The following is a 17,695-nucleotide window of genomic DNA, read 5'->3' on the forward strand; positions in this document are numbered from 1 at the left end:
CTTCCTCAATCCGCTAAGCTCTGGATCTGACAAAAGCTCCTCGGGCCTTTGTTTCGTAGATGCTGTCTAATTTAGCTTGTAGAGTCAGGAGGTTATTTTTGTCAGCATCAGTCAACGTCTGTTTACGAAATAGTAGGTTTAACTCTTTAACTAACCTTACTTCTTCCATGTCATTGTTTCTTTTTAGATTTTTGCTAAAAGAAATTGAGTGAGCCCTTATTTTATATTTTAAGAATTCCCATTTTTTGGCGTAGGTTATTATTGAATCGTCTAACAGAATCTTTTTTATTAGTTCTTTGATTTCCTTGCAGTACAACTCATATTTTGAGAGATTTGCTTTGAATTTCCAGTACCCTCTGTGTCTCAGACTTTCAGGAAGAGGAGTAATTAATAAATCGATGCTGCAGTGATCAGTAAGAGGAGTTGGAGACATATTAGAGTCTGATGTTAGCTTCAGAATATCATCTGTTCCTAGCCAAAAATCTATTCTAGATCTGCTTGAAGCATCTGATTTAAACCAAGAGAACTGTTTTTTGTTAATATGTTTATCTCTCCATAAATCAATTAATCCCAATCTCTCACAGAAATCAGACAGAATTCGGTTTGGATGGACATTTGAGGATTTGTTTGGGTATCTATCAAGATTTTCGTCCTTTACCATGTTCCAATCCCCGCCTAATAAAACATATTTAGTATGAAATCTTTGTTTAAGTTGTTCGATATTTACTTCAATAATCGTAAGAAGCTCTTTATTTTTAGAAATGTTACAGTGACCATAAATATTGCCTAGGAGTATTAATGTGTCCTCCGTATGTAATACGGAAAGAGACCAATGGCCATCACTATCATGTTTTGTATGAATTATTTTGCATGGAACATTATTCAGTAATGTAGCCACACCTGCTGATTTAGAAGTACCGTGAGAATAAGAAATCTGATCTCCCCACTGATTTGACCAAAATGTTACATCAGAGACCATTGAATGGGTTTCTTGAAGAAGAATACAATGTGGATTCTTGTTTCTACAATACATAAACATTGCCTTCCTTTTGGCATTTTCTCTCAAGCCCCTTACATTTAACGACAAAAACCTAAGATTAGATTTTAAAGACATAAAAAAGACAAAGGAAAAGAAAAGTTTTAAAGACACAAACCTTAATAAAGAACTTTTGTTAAGGTAGAATGAACTAAAGGCAAGCCCCTGGAAAATATAAGAGTACCCTTTACAACATGGAAAAAATAAAATCTACCTTACAGCCACAACTTTCACTTAACTTAAAACTACTCCCTTTAAATTTAAACAAGAGGAATAACCTCTGGAGTGCAGATAAGAGAACTGTAGCAAGCATCTTAGAGATATAACTCAATATTAAAGGGAAAAACAGTGTTGATTTTTTTAGCCCTATAATAGGGGGATGTTATAAACAGAGAAACATCTGTGGTCTCAGAAGGGAGATGAAGCTTTGAACACTTTGCCGTCAATCACTGCAATATGACCTCTGTAAAAGGCCACCTTACCCTGGGATCTGGCTTTTTTAATCTTAGGCCAAAGTTCTTCTCTTGCCAGCCGGTCTTCCTTAATGAAATCCTGAGCAAAACGCAGACCTTGTTCTTTGCATACCGCTGAATCCTTCGTCACTTTCCAGACTGCGTCTCGATGGCGCCTCCTAGTGAACTGCAGGATGACCTGACGGCTCCGTCCCTCTTCTTTTCTTCCCAACCGGTGGATTGTATCAATCATATCTCCTGCCTGTTCTGCCCATTGTGGTAAGATTTTAGAGAGAAATTGTTCAGCCTTTTCTCTGAGGTTTTCTCCTTCTTGCTCTTTGAGCCCCGACAATCGCAGGTTCCATTGACGCTTGTTTCTTTCAGCCTCCAGGAGTTTTTCTTTCAGATTTGCGTTTTCTTTATTCATTAAATCAAACTTTTGTTGAAGGTTTTCTACTGTAGATTTACATTCAGCAACGTAGAGTGTGTTCTGCTCCACTTGGAGGGTAATGCGGCCAAACATGTCAGCATTTTCCTTTAGCTGTTTTCCAAAGTCATCAACTTTGCTATCCAGTCTTTTAATAGCTTCTAAGACGGCAGCTAAGGAGACCTCAGTCTCAGTGGCTTGTTTTTTAGCAGGTGGCAGTTTGGTTGGAGTTGCATTCAGTTGCCGTCTTGTACCGGAGGCATTTCTTGACAACTCCATCGGTGTTTCAACGCTAGCAGCAGCAGCAGCAGCATAGTTATGCATGTTTAGCTTAGCATCATTAGCCTTCTTCAGACTAGGGAAATCTTTCTCATTAACAGCCGACATCTTTTATAAGACTCTTATTTTTCCCTCTTACTTTAGAGCGTGGATGTTCAGGTTCACCATGTGGACGAAATTATGTGCAAAGGGCCAGTTCAAGTAGCTGGTTGAGGGCTGCACAGATGGAGCTCAGAATAATACGTGTGCCCACATCGCCATCTTGCCGGGAGTGCAGGACCCGAGTCAATCTGGTACCTACGCCGTCCCTGCTGCTGCCCGCTCCGGTGCATTCAGGACGCCGCGTTATTCCGAGCGCTCACGGACCCCGAAGCCGGGACTTCATTCCGGGATCACCTCAAAGTAACGGGGTTCTCCCCTTTTATTTCTTTTTCATCCACAGGATGTTTAGAAGTGCCTGGACAGGTGTTAGAACTTTGTAGGTGTAGGTTAATGCTTTTATTCCACGACGAAGTTGGAATTATTTTGCTGAATATTCTCCTCCGAGCTGGTCTGATCTGAGCTGCTCCCACCTGGGGTTGATCATCTGGTGCATGCGCTGTCAGGTGAGGAAGCTTGCTGACGTCAGGACTATAACTATATATATATATATATATATATATATTATATAGTTATATATATATATATATATATAGTTATATATATAGTTATATATATATATATAGTTATATATATATATATATATATATATATAGTTATATATATATATCTATATATATAGTTATATATATATATATATATATATATATATATATATATAGAGAGAGAGAGAGAGAGAGAAAGAGACTGGCAACCTGTCCAGGGTGTACCCCGCCTCTTGCCCAGTGAACGCTGGAGATAGGCACCAGAAACCCCCGCGACCCCGTGAGGGATAAAGCGGTTTGGAAAATGGATGGATGGATAGATAAATATATATATATATATATATATATATATATATATATATATCTATATATATATCTCTCTCTATCTCTCTAGTTAGATCTCTATCTATCTATATCTATCTCTATCTCTCTCTATCTCTAGTTTCTATCTCTCTCTCTCTCTCTCTCTCTATCTCTCTATATCTCTCTCTCTCTCTCTCTCTCTCTCTCTCTCTCTTCTCTCTCCCTATCTCTCTCTCGTTTATTCTCTCTCTCCTCTCTCTCTCCTCTCTCTCTCGTTTTTTCTCTACTATCTCTCTCTATCCTCGTTCTCCTCTCTCTCTGTCCCCCACCGCCCCCCGCTCCTCTCTCGCGGTTCCCCTTCCCCGGTTCTCGCTGCTATCCCGGCCCATTGCATTGCTTGCGCCGCTGGCCGTTCATTACAGTTCTCAAAAATAATCGTTGTAAAAAAATAAATAAAGGTTACTACTTCACGGATTTCGCCTATCACGGGTTCTTTTTTGGAACGTAAATATATATATATATATATATATATATATATATATATGTGTACATGTATATGTGTACATGTACAAATGTGTTTGTTTATATAGTAATAAAAAACTTATAAAAATGTGTGAGTGGCTGTGTTTTGAAACATACATACATCATGTCAGAATATTCTATTACTTTTAACTCCACTAAGATTATTTAAACGCACTGGACCATTTGTTATAATAGCTATAGTTTTAACATTTTAAGCAAAAAAAAATGTGAAAATTTGTTCAACATTAAACGAGTTATGGTTGATTAAAATTGATTCTGCACCTGGTTAACGCATTAGACTGAGCGGAGTTGTCGACCGCCCCAAGATGGCGCCCCTAAATCTCGTCAGCGCCTATAGGCGAGAGCGGTTGATGCGGGGTCTACTCTTTATATATGTCTATGTACATAGACGCCCCATTGTACGCTGCCGGCCGCTGGGCCCATAGACATAATATAAGAGTAGACCCCGCATTGACTGTCGCGGCACAGGAATTACGGCCGCCATCTTGGGGCAGTCGACCTGCTACCCTAACCTGCTGATTCAAGCCGAACACACTAATGATACCTCAGCACTGTGCGGTGTATTTTTGTTTAAATCGACGGACTATTGACGTCTGGGCTCGAGGCATAACGTTTCACAAGTAAGATTAAAAGATATTGTTTATATTATGTGATTTTTCTAATATTAGGTAGAGAGATACAGGTCTACACGTCCAAGTTTTTGTGACTTAGTCTCCCCATATATATATATATATATATATATATATATATATATATATATATATATATATATATATCGGTGTCTGTGTATATATATATATATATATATATATATATATATATATATATATATATATATATATATATATATCGGTGTCTGTGTATATATATATATATATATATATATATATATATATATATATACACAGACACCGATCTACAGACAACAGCACTGATCTACATAGGAGAAAAACTATATACAGAAAAGTGGGAGCAGAGGTGCCCATAACAGCATTTAAAAATTATATAATACAAACCGCAATCTGGGGGGAAAAAATCAACAAAAAAAACCCTAATAACGCATCTTAGAATTGAATACATTACAAAATCATAGCAAAAACGGTATAATATTAACCCCCCCCCCACACACACACACGCACACACACACAAATCATGTCTATCCAGTAATTTAGGACAATATTGATTGTTTTTGGTGTTTAATGTACTTTTCTCTACTTCCATCCCTGCTACCCATTAGCACATATTGTGTTTATGCCAGAAAAACTGTAACTGTAGAGCATGAGGATTATCTATCATAAAATCTTCCTTATGGAAGGTAATTCCCCAGGATCTGGTTCCTAGTGCCCTTTTATTTGCGCACCCATAAGCGGAGTTAAAGTCGGGCTTCCTGGGACGGAGCTCTGGAAGTTTGCTTACTTTCAATACAAAATCGAAATTATTTATCAAGTTAGACAATAATTTAATTCAATCAATTGGTCCCATGTAGCCCCTAAAGGGGTGACGTTTTCAGTCAGTTGATTTATCTGGAAATCGGGTGAGAATTCACTGGATTCAGAGTGTCTGAAAACATAAAGTACATTTTCCTGAATTGACGTGTATTCTGTCTGAGCGCAGCTTGGTCTGACCTAAGATGGCCGCTTTGTCGGCACGCCTCTCACCCGAGGACGCGGCATCTACGTATTCATGTCTGTGCTTGCGAGTGTCTCAGAGCGGGTGTCTGCTCCCCAATGCTGCAACGTCAAATGCCGACGTCTCTGAGTGTGGTTTAAACAACCGTGAGCTGAACTTAGATTCGCTAATCGCTCATGTTAATCCATTGTTTGTTTGTTTTTTTGTTCTTTTATTTCCACCTATATTTTACATGTGTAGTTTTAGTAATGAGTAAGATTTCCAAAGTCGTTGAATCAGAGAATTACTGTAACAGGGAATTGCTTTTGGTTTCATAAACAACCACTGCGGAATAGACATTGTTTTGTGTTCAATCTAATTCACAGTTGCCTGGGTATTCAGAATTCAGAGCTAACCTCCTTTGCAGTTAACATCTGATATTAATACAGAGACAATATCATTGGATGGTGATAAGGAATAAGGATTTAAACTCTAACTGCAGTTACGTTGGGGTTCTCTAAGCCTGCCGGATAAACCTCGCCGGTTACAAGTCCGACCAGATCATTTATTCCAGCATAAATGAGTTCATAACAGCAAATTAACTAATGCATTAGTAGTATAAATACTTACAAGCTTATAGCTAACATTTGAACTATATTTTGTTATAACGGAATTTTGAGTTGAATGATTTATTATATAAATTATAATACCAAATTATAATTAATAATAATAATAAGCATATTCAACCAGCTTCTGGCATATCAAGAGTCAAGACATCTATCAATTTTAATATAATTATGTAGATATGATTATTATTATTATACTCAATGTTCATCGTAAAACAATAAATAAACCAAATGTTTTTGAACTTGATTATTATTGCACATTAACAAGCTGCAAGCAGCTATAAATGGTTGTAACAAAATCTTCTCTTGCAGCAATATATCAAGCTAAAACAGACTTTGTAGTAAATGAAATAGGGCTCCCTCCACTGCAGACAGCAGCAGGTAGAATGTACTTCAGCTATTATACCACTGAAGAAGTAAAGTGCTAAACTAAGTCAGCCACTGGTAAACTCCTGCAGCGGAGAGCATGCTGTGAAGAAAAGCTGCTTTATTGATGCAGTTGTAGTAACACACTGTGTTCTAGTGGAAGTAACGTAACGCCGTTATCTGTTACATTAAGTCATGACTCTCTTTACTAAATGAAAACTGGAGCCTCCTGTTTTCTTTTTGATACATTACCAGTAATTTTACCCAGTTTGGTCACTTCCAGTAAAAGGAAGAGGCGTCACTTGTATGTATAGTTAGAGATGATTTGGAAGTGAGATGAAGCCAAAACAACCATAGTGTATTATCACTAGACTCACATATGTCTAGAGATAATCTGCTGATAATTTACATAGAGGAGACGGCCAAATGCTACCATGGACATCCAGATAGATTTAGTCAGTTCTGTTGTTTTACTCTAGATGATCTTTCTTCATCTTTGTGGTTGAATGAAGCTTTTAACCAAAGCAGAGACACAGCAGCTCTGCAGTAGAACCAAGACCTGAAGAGACTGAAGAGATTCTCTGTGTGGGTCAAACAGGACATTGATGTGAAGAGCAGATGTTCATCTGATGATGACATCACTGTTTAGTCATCATCTTTTAGTCTGTTTATCAGTCTTTATTAGTCTGATTTAACTACAACTAATCTCATTCTTTCTCTCATCACAGACTAGTGGGCTGTGATCTCTCACTGACTGAATGTGAAGTTGTGGCCTCAGCTCTGAAGTCCAACCCCTCCCTGACTGACCTGGAAATAGATCAGATCTATTATGTAATGAGAACCTTTGGAGACTCTGAGATGAAGCGTCTCTGTGAGATCCTGGAGACTCCATTCTGTAAAGTAAAGAAGCTAACGTAGGTTTTATCTTCACTGCTACTTTAAAACTTATTTTAATTAATAATTTTGTTCTGACATTTTTTTTACAGACAACCTGCTGTCCAAATGTTTTGCCTTGTCAATTATTTATTTTCTTCTTTGATATTTTCAGTATTCAACATTTAACACTTAAAATGTTTTGGACTGAAGAACAAAAATTAGGAAAATAAGTCAAATGATGTGAATGATTGATGGAGATGTTTTAATTTGATTTGGGAAAGATTTAGATAAGATCAGATAATTTAGCTTTATTTTTCATTTCTTTGTCACATCTTTACATGAAACATTAATCTTTGTTCCTCCAGAGTAGTGCCAGGATCACATTCATACACATAAACAGTAAAATAACAATAATAAAACAGCATTATCTAAAAAATGAATGTCTGAGAAGAACAAAGAGAGAAAATGTAAACTAAATCAAAGCGACGGCACCAGTAGGTTGCATGTTCTCCCTGTGCATGTGTGGGTTCTCTCTGGGTACTCTGGCTTCCTCCCACAGTCCTAAAACATGACTGTTAGCTTAACTGGCCTCTCTAAATCCTCCTTAGGTGTGAGTGTGTGTGTGAATGGTTGGTTGTCCTGTCTGTCTCTGTGTTGTCCTGTGATAGGCTGCTTACCTGTCCAGGTGAAGCCCGCCTCTCAGCCACTGACAGCTGCAGATAGACACCAGCAGCCCTCAGGACCCCAGCAGGGATAAGCCTGGTGGAAAATGGTTGGATGGACGGCACCAGCAGGTTCCAGCAGCTCAGCTTTGTCCTGAAGCTGCTGTTCTGTTGGTGCGGCTCAGAGAGGAACCGTCCTCTTCAGTCTGACAGCTCAATCAGACAGAACCAGAACCAGGAGCCAGCAGTGTGGCTATTAAAACTACAGCACAATATTGAAAAGTAAAAAGCTCTACTGCAGCAGACGCTCTCTGGACTCAGCGGTACCGTTCAGCAACAAGCCAACAAGTTTGAGCACCAAGAAGGAAAGCAAAGGAAAACTGAAGAATCATCATTGCTATTAGTCTGCAGACCATTTCTGCCTGGCAGACCATGATCCAGAGGAACATCTGACTCCAGCTGTTCTCCTCCATCAGCCTCCTCCTCCCAGGATGTGAAAAAGGAGGTGCTGGGAGCCGTATCAGCCCAGATGCTTTGTTGGCTCCTCACTTTAAATCGGCGCTGGAGAAGATCCAGAAGAACGCCGAGGAGTCAGAGACGCTTCAGGACCTGGTGAGGCCTCGCTCCGGGCCGACGTCCCTCGCTGGTCTGCCGGCTGCTTGGAGCACCGTGGCCAGGAGGTCAGGAGTTCAGGAGCTCCACGCCTCCTGGAGACTCCCTCTGCTCCTCCATCAGCCTCCCTCTGCTCCTCCCTCTGCTCCTCCATCAGCCTCCTCCTCCATCAGCCTCCTCCATCAGTCTCCTCCTCCATCAGACGCCTCCATCAGCCTCCTCCTCCCTCTGCTCCTCCATCAGCCTCCTCCTCCATCAGCCTCCTCTATCAGCCTCCTCCTCCTTGAGCCTCCTCCTCCATCAGCCTCCTCCTCCATCAGCCGCCTTCTCCATCAGCCTCCTGCTCCATCAGCCTCCTCCTCCATCAGCCTCCTCCATCAGCCTCCTCCTCCATCAGCCGCCTCCTCCATCAGCCTCCTCCTCCATCAGCCTCCTCCTCCACCAGCCTCCTCCTCCTCCTCTCCTCCCTCTGCTCCTCCATCAGCCTCCTCCCCCTTCAGCCTCCTCCCTCTGCTCCTTCATCAGCCTCCTCCCCCTTTCGGCCTCCTCCCTCTGCTCCTCCATCAGCCTCCTCCTCCTTCAGCCTCCTCCCTCTGCTCCTCCATCAGCCTCCTCCTCCTCTGCTCCCTCTGCTCCTCCTTCTCTCTCCCTCTCTCATCCCTCTCTCCTCCTCTTCCTCCTCCTCCATCAGCCTCAAAATCCTCCTCCTCCATCAGCCTCAATATCCTCCTCTCCTCCTCACAGACTGATCAGCAGAGGCTCCACACTGCACCTCCTCTCTCCTCCACGGTTCAGAGGAGTCATGGAGACGGTTCTAGCATCTCCAGAGCAGAGCGCTGCACCTCCTCTCTCCTCCTCCACGGTTCAGAGGAGTCATGGAGACGGTTCTAGCATCTCCACAGCAGAGCGCTGCACCTCCTCTCTCCTTCTCCACGGTTCAGAAGAGTCATGAAGACGGTTCTAGCTTCTCCAGAGCAGAGCGCTGCACCTCCTCTCTCCTCCTCCACAGTTCAGAGGAGTCATGGAGACGGTTCTAGCGTCTCCAGAGCAGAGCGCTGCACCTCCTCTCTCCTCCTCCACGGTTCAGAGGAGTCATGGAGACGGTTCTAGCGTCTCCACAGCAGAGCGCTGCACCTACTATCTCCTGCTCCATGGTTCAGAGGAGTCATGGAGACGGTTCTAGCGTCTCCAGAGCAGAACGCTGCACCTCCTTTCTCCTCCTCCACGGTTCAGAGGAGTCATGGAGACGGTTCTAGCGTCTCCAGAGCAGAGCGCCGCACCTCCTCTCTCCTCCTCCACGGTTCAGAGGAGTCATGAAGACGGTACTAGCGTCTCCAGAGCAGAGCGTTGCACCTCCTCTCTCCTCCACGGTTCAGAGGAGTCATGGAGACGGTTCTAGCGTCTCCAGAGCAGAGCGCTGCACCTCCTCTCTCCTCCTCCACGGTTCAGAGGAGTCATGAAGACGGTTCTAGCTTCTCCAAAGCAGAGCGCTGCACGTCCTCTCTCCTCCTTATGTTCTCCTCCCTCTCTGCTCCCTCTCTCCTCCTCATCTCCTCCGCATCTCCTCTCCTCCCTCTCTTCTCCTCCTCTCCTCCTCATCTTCTCTCCTCCTCTTCTCTTCCTCACAGACTGATCAGCAGAGGCTCCACGCTGCACCTCCTCTCTCCTCCACGGTTCAGAGGAGTCATGAAGACGGTTCTAGCGTCTCCAGAGCAGAGCGCTGCACCTCCTCTCTCCTCCAGGGTTCAGAGGAGTCATGGAGACGGTTCTAGCGTCTCCAGAGCAGAGCGTTGCACCTCCTCTCTCCTCCACGGTTCAGAGGAGTCATGGAGATGGTTCTAGCGTCTCCAGAGCAGAGCGCTGCACCTCCTCTCTCCTCCTCCACGGTTCAGAGGAGTCATGGAGACGGTTCTAGCATCTCCAGAGCAGAACGCTGCACCTCCTCTCTCCTTCTCCACGGTTCAGAAGAGTCATGAAGACGGTTCTAGCTTCTCCAGAGCAGAGCGCTGCACCTCCTCTCTCCTCCTCCACGGTTCAGAGGAGTCATGGAGACGGTTCTAGCGTCTCCAGAGCAGAGCGCTGCACCTCCTCTCTCCTCCTCCACGGTTCAGAGGAGTCATGGAGACGGTTCTAGCGTCTCCACAGCAGAGCGCTGCACCTACTATCTCCTGCTCCACGGTTCAGAGGAGTCATGGAGACGGTTCTAGCTTCTCCAGAGCAGAGCGCTGCACCTCCTCTCTCCTCCTCCACAGTTCAGAGGAGTCATGGAGACGGTTCTAGCGTCTCCAGAGCAGAGCGCTGCACCTCCTCTCTCCTCCTCCACGGTTCAGAGGAGTCATGGAGACGGTTCTAGCGTCTCCACAGCAGAGCGCTGCACCTACTATCTCCTGCTCCACGGTTCAGAGGAGTCATGGAGACGGTTCTAGCGTCTCCAGAGCAGAACGCTGCACCTCCTTTCTCCTCCGCCACGGTTCAGAGGAGTCATGGAGACGGTTCTAGCGTCTCCAGAGCAGAGCGCCGCACCTCCTCTCTCCTCCTCCACGGTTCAGAGGAGTCATGAAGACGGTACTAGCGTCTCTAGAGCAGAGCGTTGCACCTCCTCTCTCCTCCACGGTTCAGAGGAGTCATGGAGACGGTTCTAGCGTCTCCAGAGCAGAGCGCTGCACCTCCTCTCTCCTCCTCCACGGTTCAGAGGAGTCATGAAGACGGTTCTAGCTTCTCCAAAGCAGAGCGCTGCACGTCCTCTCTCCTCCTTATGTTCTCCTCCCTCTCTGCTCCCTCTCTCCTCCTCATCTCCTCCGCATCTCCTCTCCTCCCTCTCTTCTCCTCCTCTCCTCCTCATCTTCTCTCCTCCTCTTCTCTTCCTCACAGACTGATCAGCAGAGGCTCCACGCTGCACCTCCTCTCTCCTCCACGGTTCAGAGGAGTCATGGAGACGGTTCTAGCGTCTCCAGAGCAGAGCGCTGCACCTCCTCTCTCCTCCAGGGTTCAGAGGAGTCATGGAGACGGTTCTAGCGTCTCCAGAGCAGAGCGTTGCACCTCCTCTCTCCTCCACGGTTCAGAGGAGTCATGGAGATGGCTCTAGCGTCTCCAGAGCAGAGCGCTGCACCTCCTCTCTCCTCCTCCACGGTTCAGAGGAGTCATGGAGACGGTTCTAGCATCTCCAGAGCAGAACGCTGCACCTCCTCTCTCCTCCTCCACGGTTCAGAGGAGTCATGAAGACGGTTCTAGCTTCTCCAGAGCAGAGCGCTGCACGTCCTCTCTCCTCCTTCTCTCCTCCCTCTCTCCTTCTCTCTCCTCCTCTCCTCCTTCTCTCCTCCTTATGTTCTCCTCCCTCTCTGCTCCCTCTCTCCTCCTCATCTCCTCCGCATCTCCTCTCCTCCCTCTCTCCTCCTCCTCTCCTCCTCATCTTCTCTCCTCCTCTTCTCTTCCTCACAGACTGATCAGCAGAGGCTCCACGCTGCACCTCCTCTCTCCTCCACGGTTCAGAGGAGTCATGGAGACGGTTCTAGCGTCTCCAGAGCAGATCGCTGCACCTCCTCTCTCCTCCACGGTTCAGAGGAGTCATGGAGACGGTTCTAGCGTCTCCAGAGCAGAGCGCTGCACCTCCTCTCTCCTCCAGGGTTCAGAGGAGTCATGGAGACGGTTCTAGCGTCTCCAGAGCAGAGCGTTGCACCTCCTCTCTCCTCCACGGTTCAGAGGAGTCATGGAGATGGTTCTAGCGTCTCCAGAGCAGAGCGCTGCACCTCCTCTCTCCTCTTCCACGTTTCAGAGGAGTCATGAAGACGGTTCTAGCTTCTCCAGATCAGAGGGCTGCACCTCCTCTCTCCTCCTCCACGGTTCAGAGGAGTCATGGAGACGGTTCTAGCGTCTCCAGAGCAGAGCGCTGCACCTCCTCTCTCCTCCTTCTGTCCTCCTCTCCTCCTTCTCTCCTCCCTCTCTCCTCCTCTCTCCTCCTCCTCCTCTCCTCCTTCTCTCCTCCTTATGTTCTCCTCCCTCTCTGCTCCCTCTCCTCCTCATCTCCTCCGCATCTCCTCTCCTCCCTCTCTCCTCCTCCTCTCCTCCTCATCTCCTCCTCCTCTTCTCTTCCTCACAGACTGATCAGCAGAGGCTCCATGCTGCACCTCCTCTCTCCTCCTCCACGGTTCAGAGGAGTCATGGAGACGGTTCTAGCGTCTCCAGAGCAGAGCGCTGCACCTCCTCTCTCCTCCTCGGTTCAGAGGAGTCATGGAGACGGTTCTAGCGTCTCCAGAGCAGAGCGCTGCACCTCCTCTCTCCTCCACGGTTCAGAGGAGTCATGGAGACGGTTCTACCATCTTCAGAGCAGAGCGCTGCACCTCCTCTCTCCTCCACGGTTCAGAGGAGTCATGGAGACGGTTCTAGCATCTCCAGAGCAGAGCGCTGCACCTCCTCTCTCCTTCTCTCTCCTCCTCCATGGTTCAGAGGACTCATGGAGACGGTTCTAGCGTCTCCAGAGCAGAGCGCTACACCTACTCTCTCCTCCTCGGTTCAGAGGAGTCATGGAGACGGTTCTAGCGTCTCCAGAGCAGAGCGCTGCACCTCCTCTCTCCTCCACGGTTCAGAGGAGTCATGGAGACGGTTTTAGCATCGCCAGAGCAGATTGCTACACCTCCTCTCTCCTCCTCCACGGTTCAGAGGAGTCATGGAGACGGTTCTAGCGTCTCCAGAGCAGAGCGCTGCACCTCCTCTCTCCTCCTCCACGGTTCAGAGGAGTCATGGAGACGGTTCTAGCGTCTCCAGAGCAGAGCGCTGCACCTCCTCTCTCCTCCACGGTTCAGAGGAGTCATGGAGACGGTTCTAGCGTCTCCACAGCAGAGCGCTGCACCTCCTCTCTCCTCCTCCACGGTTCAGAAGAGTCATGAAGACGGTTCTAGCTTCTCCAGAGCAGAGCGCTGCACCTCCTCTCTCCTCCTCCACGGTTCAGAGGAGTCATGGAGACGGTTCTCTAGCGTCTCCAGAGCAGAGCGCTGCACCTCCTCTCTCCTCCTCCACGGTTCAGAGGAGTCATGGAGACGGTTCTAGCGTCTCCAGAGCAGAGCGCTGCACCTCCTCTCTCCTCCACGGTTCAGAGGAGTCATGGAGACGGTTCTAGCGTCTCCACAGAAGAGCGCTTCACCTCCTCTCTCCTCCTCCACGGTTCAGAAGAGTCATGAAGACGGTTCTAGCTTCTCCAGAGCAGAGCGCTGCACCTCCTCTCTCCTCCTCCACGGTTCAGAGGAGTCATGGAGACGGTTCTAGCATCTCCAGAGCAGAGCGCTGCACCTCCTCTCTCCTCCACGGTTCAGAGGAGTCATGGAGACGGTTCTAGCTTCTCCAGAGCAGAGCGCTGCACCTCCTCTCTCCTCCTCCACGGTTCAGAGGAGTCATGGAGACGGTTCTAGCGTCTCCAGAGCAGAGCGCTGTACCTCCTCTCTCCTCCTCCACGGTTCACAGGAGTCATGGAGACAGTTCTAGCATCTCCAGAGCAGAGCGCTGCACCTCCTCTCTCCTCCACGGTTCAGAGGAGTCATGGAGACGGTTCTAGCTTCTCCAGAGCAGAGCGCTGCACCTCCTCTCTCCTCCTCCACGGTTCAGAGGAGTCATGGAGACAGTTCTAGCATCTCCAGAGCAGAGCGCTACACCTCCTCTCTCCTCCACGGTTCAGAGGAGTCATGGAGACGGTTCTAGCGTCTCCAGAGCAGAGCCCTGCACCTCCTCTCTCCTCCACGGTTCAGAGGAGTCATGGAGACGGTTCTAGCGTCTCCAGAGCAGAGCGCTGCACCTCCTCTCTCCTCCTCCACGGTTCAGAGGAGTCATGGAGACGGTTCTAGCGTCTCCAGAGCAGAGCGCTGCACCTCCTCTCTCCTCCACGGTTCAGAGGAGTCATGGAGACGGTTCTAGCGTCTCCAGAGCAGAGCGCTGCACCTCCTCTCTCCTCCACGGTTCAGAGGAGTCATGGAGACGGTTCTAGCGTCTCCAGAGAAGAGCGCTGCACCTCCTCTCTCCTCCACGGTTCAGAGGAGTCATGGAGACGGTTCTAGCGTCTCCAGAGCAGAGCGCCGCACCTCCTCTCTCCTCCTCCACGGTTCAGAGGAGTCATGGAGACGGTTCTAGCGTCTCCAGAGCAGAGCGCTGCACCTCCTCTCTCCTCCACGGTTCAGAGGAGTCATGGAGACGGTTCTAGCGTCTCCAGAGCAGAGCCCTGCACCTCCTCTCTCCTCCACGGTTCAGAGGAGTCATGGAGACGGTTCTAGTGTCTCCAGAGCAGAGCGCTGCACCTCCTCTCTCCTCCTCCACGGTTCAGAGGAGTCATGGAGACGGTTCTAGCGTCTCCAGAGCAGAGCGCTGCACCTCCTCTCTCCTCCACGGTTCAGAGGAGTCATGGAGACGGTTCTAGCGTCTCCAGAGCAGAGCGCTGCACCTCCTCTCTCCTCCACGGTTCAGAGGAGTCATGGAGACGGTTCTAGCGTCTCCAGAGAAGAGCGCTGCACCTCCTCTCTCCTCCACGGTTCAGAGGAGTCATGGAGACGGTTCTAGCGTCTCCAGAGCAGAGCGCTGCACCTCCTCTCTCCTCCAGGGTTCAGAGGAGTCATGGAGACGGTTCTAGCGTCTCCAGAGCAGAGCGCTGCACCTCCTCTCTCCACCTCCTCCTCCTCCATTAGCCTCCTCCTCCCGCTGCACCTCCTCTCTCCTCCTCCTCCTCCTCCTACATTAGCCTCCTCCTCCCTCTGCTCCTCCATCAGCCTCCTCCTCCTGCATCAGCCTCTTCCTCCTCTCCTCCTCACAGACTGATCAGCAGAGGCTCCACGCTGCACCTCCTCTCTCCTCCTCCACTGTTCAGAGGAGTCATGGAGACGGTTCTAGCGTCTCCAGAGCAGAGCGCTGCACCTCCTCTCTCCTCCTCCACGGTTCAGAGGAGTCATGGAGACGGTTCTAGCGTCTCCAGAGCAGAGCGCTGCACCTCCTCTCTCCTCCTCCACGGTTCAGAGGAGTCATGGAGACGGTTCTAGCGTCTCCAGAGCAGAGCGCTGCACCTCCTCTCTCCTCCTCCTCCACGGTTCAGAGGAGTCATGGAGACGGTTCTAGCGTCTCCAGAGCAGAGCGCTGCACCTCCTCTCTCCTCCTCCACGGTTCAGAGGAGTCATGGAGACGGTTCTAGCTTCTCCAGAGCAGAGCGCTGCACCTCCTCTCTCCTCCTCCACGGTTCAGTTGAGTCATGGAGATGGTTCTAGCTTCTCCAGAGCAGAGCGCTGCACCTCCTCTCTCCTCCTCCACGGTTCAGAGGAGTCATAGAGACGGTTCTAGCGTCTCCAGAACAGAGCGCTGCACCTCCTCTCTCCTCCTCCACGGTTCAAAGGAGTCATAGAGACGGTTCTAGCGTCTCAAGAACAGAGCGCTGCACCTTCTCTCTCCTCCTCCACGGTTCAGAGGAGTCATGGAGACGGTTCTAGCGTCTCCAGAGCAGAGCGCTGCACCTCCTCTCTCCTCCTCCACGGTTCAGAGGAGTCATAGAGACGGTTCTAGCGTCTCCAGAACAGAGCGCTGCACCTCCTCTCTCCTCCACGGTTCAGAGGAGTCATCGAGACGGTTCTAGCGTCTCCAGAGCAGAGCGCTGCTCTCCTGTCAGAACTGCAGGAACTCCTGGATAAAGACGTCATTTCCAGGGTTCTCCACGGGGTTCTATTGCCTTTATTTACTGGTTCTGATCACAGAGAGACGGTTCCACATGCTGACAGTCAGACAGCTGCTGGAGAACGTTCTCCAGAACCACTGGTTCTCCTCCATAGATCTGAAGGACTACTTCCATGTTCCATCATCCCCAAACACAGGAAGTTTCTGCGCTTCTCCTTCCAGGGGATTCCCTGTCACTACAACCTGCCGTTGGGTTCCTCTCTGGTTCCACGCACGTTCTCCAGATGCCGCTGCGCTCTGCAGGGATGAGAATCCTCTTTTATGTGGACCACCTGCTCTTGCTGGCTCGGTCCAGAGAGGAAGCGGCGGTGCAGACCAGAGCTCTGGCTCCACAGCTGACAGAACTGGGTTCTCCATAAAGTGCTAAAAGGTTGTGTTCTGCGTCCCAGCTGCTAGGAGCTAAACTGGGCCACCATGAGAGCCCAGAGCAGACGCTGTCAGCGCTGCTCCGCCGGGTCACACCTCCACACAGTGACAGCTCTGTCCGTCATGCGGCTGCTGGGGATGACGTCAGCGGCCCACCTGCTGCTTCCGCTGGCTCTGCTTCATAGGAGGCGCCTGCCTGCAGAGATGCTTCACCCGCCTGCGCAGAGACCCTGTGGCCAGAAGAGGCAGAGGATGACTGCAGTCCCTCCGTCAGTGGGAGCCCACCTGGCCCACTGGGGAACCCCCCCCACTGTGTCAGAGGGAGTTGCCCTCAGCAGACCAGAGTCACACGTCCCGGTGTTCACAGACGCTGTCAGGCTGGGAGGAAGGTGTCTGTCCCAGGTAGTGGCAGAGAAGTGGCCACACCACATGTCTCTCCACATAAAGGTGCTGAAGCTGACTCAGCATTTTGCTCCTCTGCTGCGGGACCAGCAGCTTCTGATCCACACCCACAACAGGCTCATAGCAGCGGCATAAAGCGCCAAGGCTGCTGCTTCAGCTTGAAGATGAATCCAGAACAATGTGAGCTGAAACTCTGTTAAATGATCCATGTTTAGAACATTGTGGCTCTGAGAACCACTGTTCTAGCAGAACCCTGAGCCAGACTAGAAGACAGCAGCATTTTAAACAGACGCCAGAGCCATCAGACTTAAATATCCAGCAGCAGCAAGTGATCATGGATGGATTTATGTTCAAGGAGAGTTTATTGTTGGCTGCTAATCTCCAAGCTCTAGTGCCCCCCCCCCAACCCTAAGCCCAGAACATCTTCATCAGCAGCCGCCACTGCTGAGAACCACACCTTGATCTGGACGTTCACACGTCATGATAACATGTTCTGGTTCTGCTGGCTTTAACTCTTTAAATCAGTTCTACTGGATCACATATCAGACATCAGTTCATCATGTTTCTGGCACTTTTACATTCAGGGACATTCATTTTCTACATTTGATCATTTATTTGTTCATGTTTCAGTTTTAACCTGCATCCTGGTGGCTTCAGCTCACATCTTCATTCTTTATTCAGATTGATGAGCTGCAATTTGTCAGAGATCAGCTGGGCGTCTCTGATCTCTGCGCTGAAGTCCAACCCGTCCCATCTGACAGAACTGGACCTGAGTAACAACTACCTGAAAGATGGTGGAGT

General features: G+C 48.6%; 1 protein-coding gene across 1 annotated transcript in view; it reads left to right on the top strand.

The window, feature by feature from the left end:
- Nucleotides 1-17,029, top strand: part of LOC118561593 (protein NLRC3-like) — a 52,761-nt gene extending 35,732 nt beyond the window's left edge. The window contains exons 5-7 of the mRNA XM_036133750.1: nucleotides 7,013-7,198; nucleotides 8,299-8,434; nucleotides 16,523-17,029. Of these exons, the coding sequence (XP_035989643.1) occupies nucleotides 7,013-7,198; nucleotides 8,299-8,434; nucleotides 16,523-17,029 (829 nt within the window). The remainder of the gene's footprint in view (nucleotides 1-7,012; nucleotides 7,199-8,298; nucleotides 8,435-16,522) is intronic.
- Nucleotides 17,030-17,695: the final 666 nt, after the last annotated feature.

This window comes from Fundulus heteroclitus, unplaced genomic scaffold, assembly GCF_011125445.2.
Source record: "Fundulus heteroclitus isolate FHET01 unplaced genomic scaffold, MU-UCD_Fhet_4.1 scaffold_68, whole genome shotgun sequence".
Taxonomy (NCBI): domain Eukaryota; kingdom Metazoa; phylum Chordata; class Actinopteri; order Cyprinodontiformes; family Fundulidae; genus Fundulus; species Fundulus heteroclitus.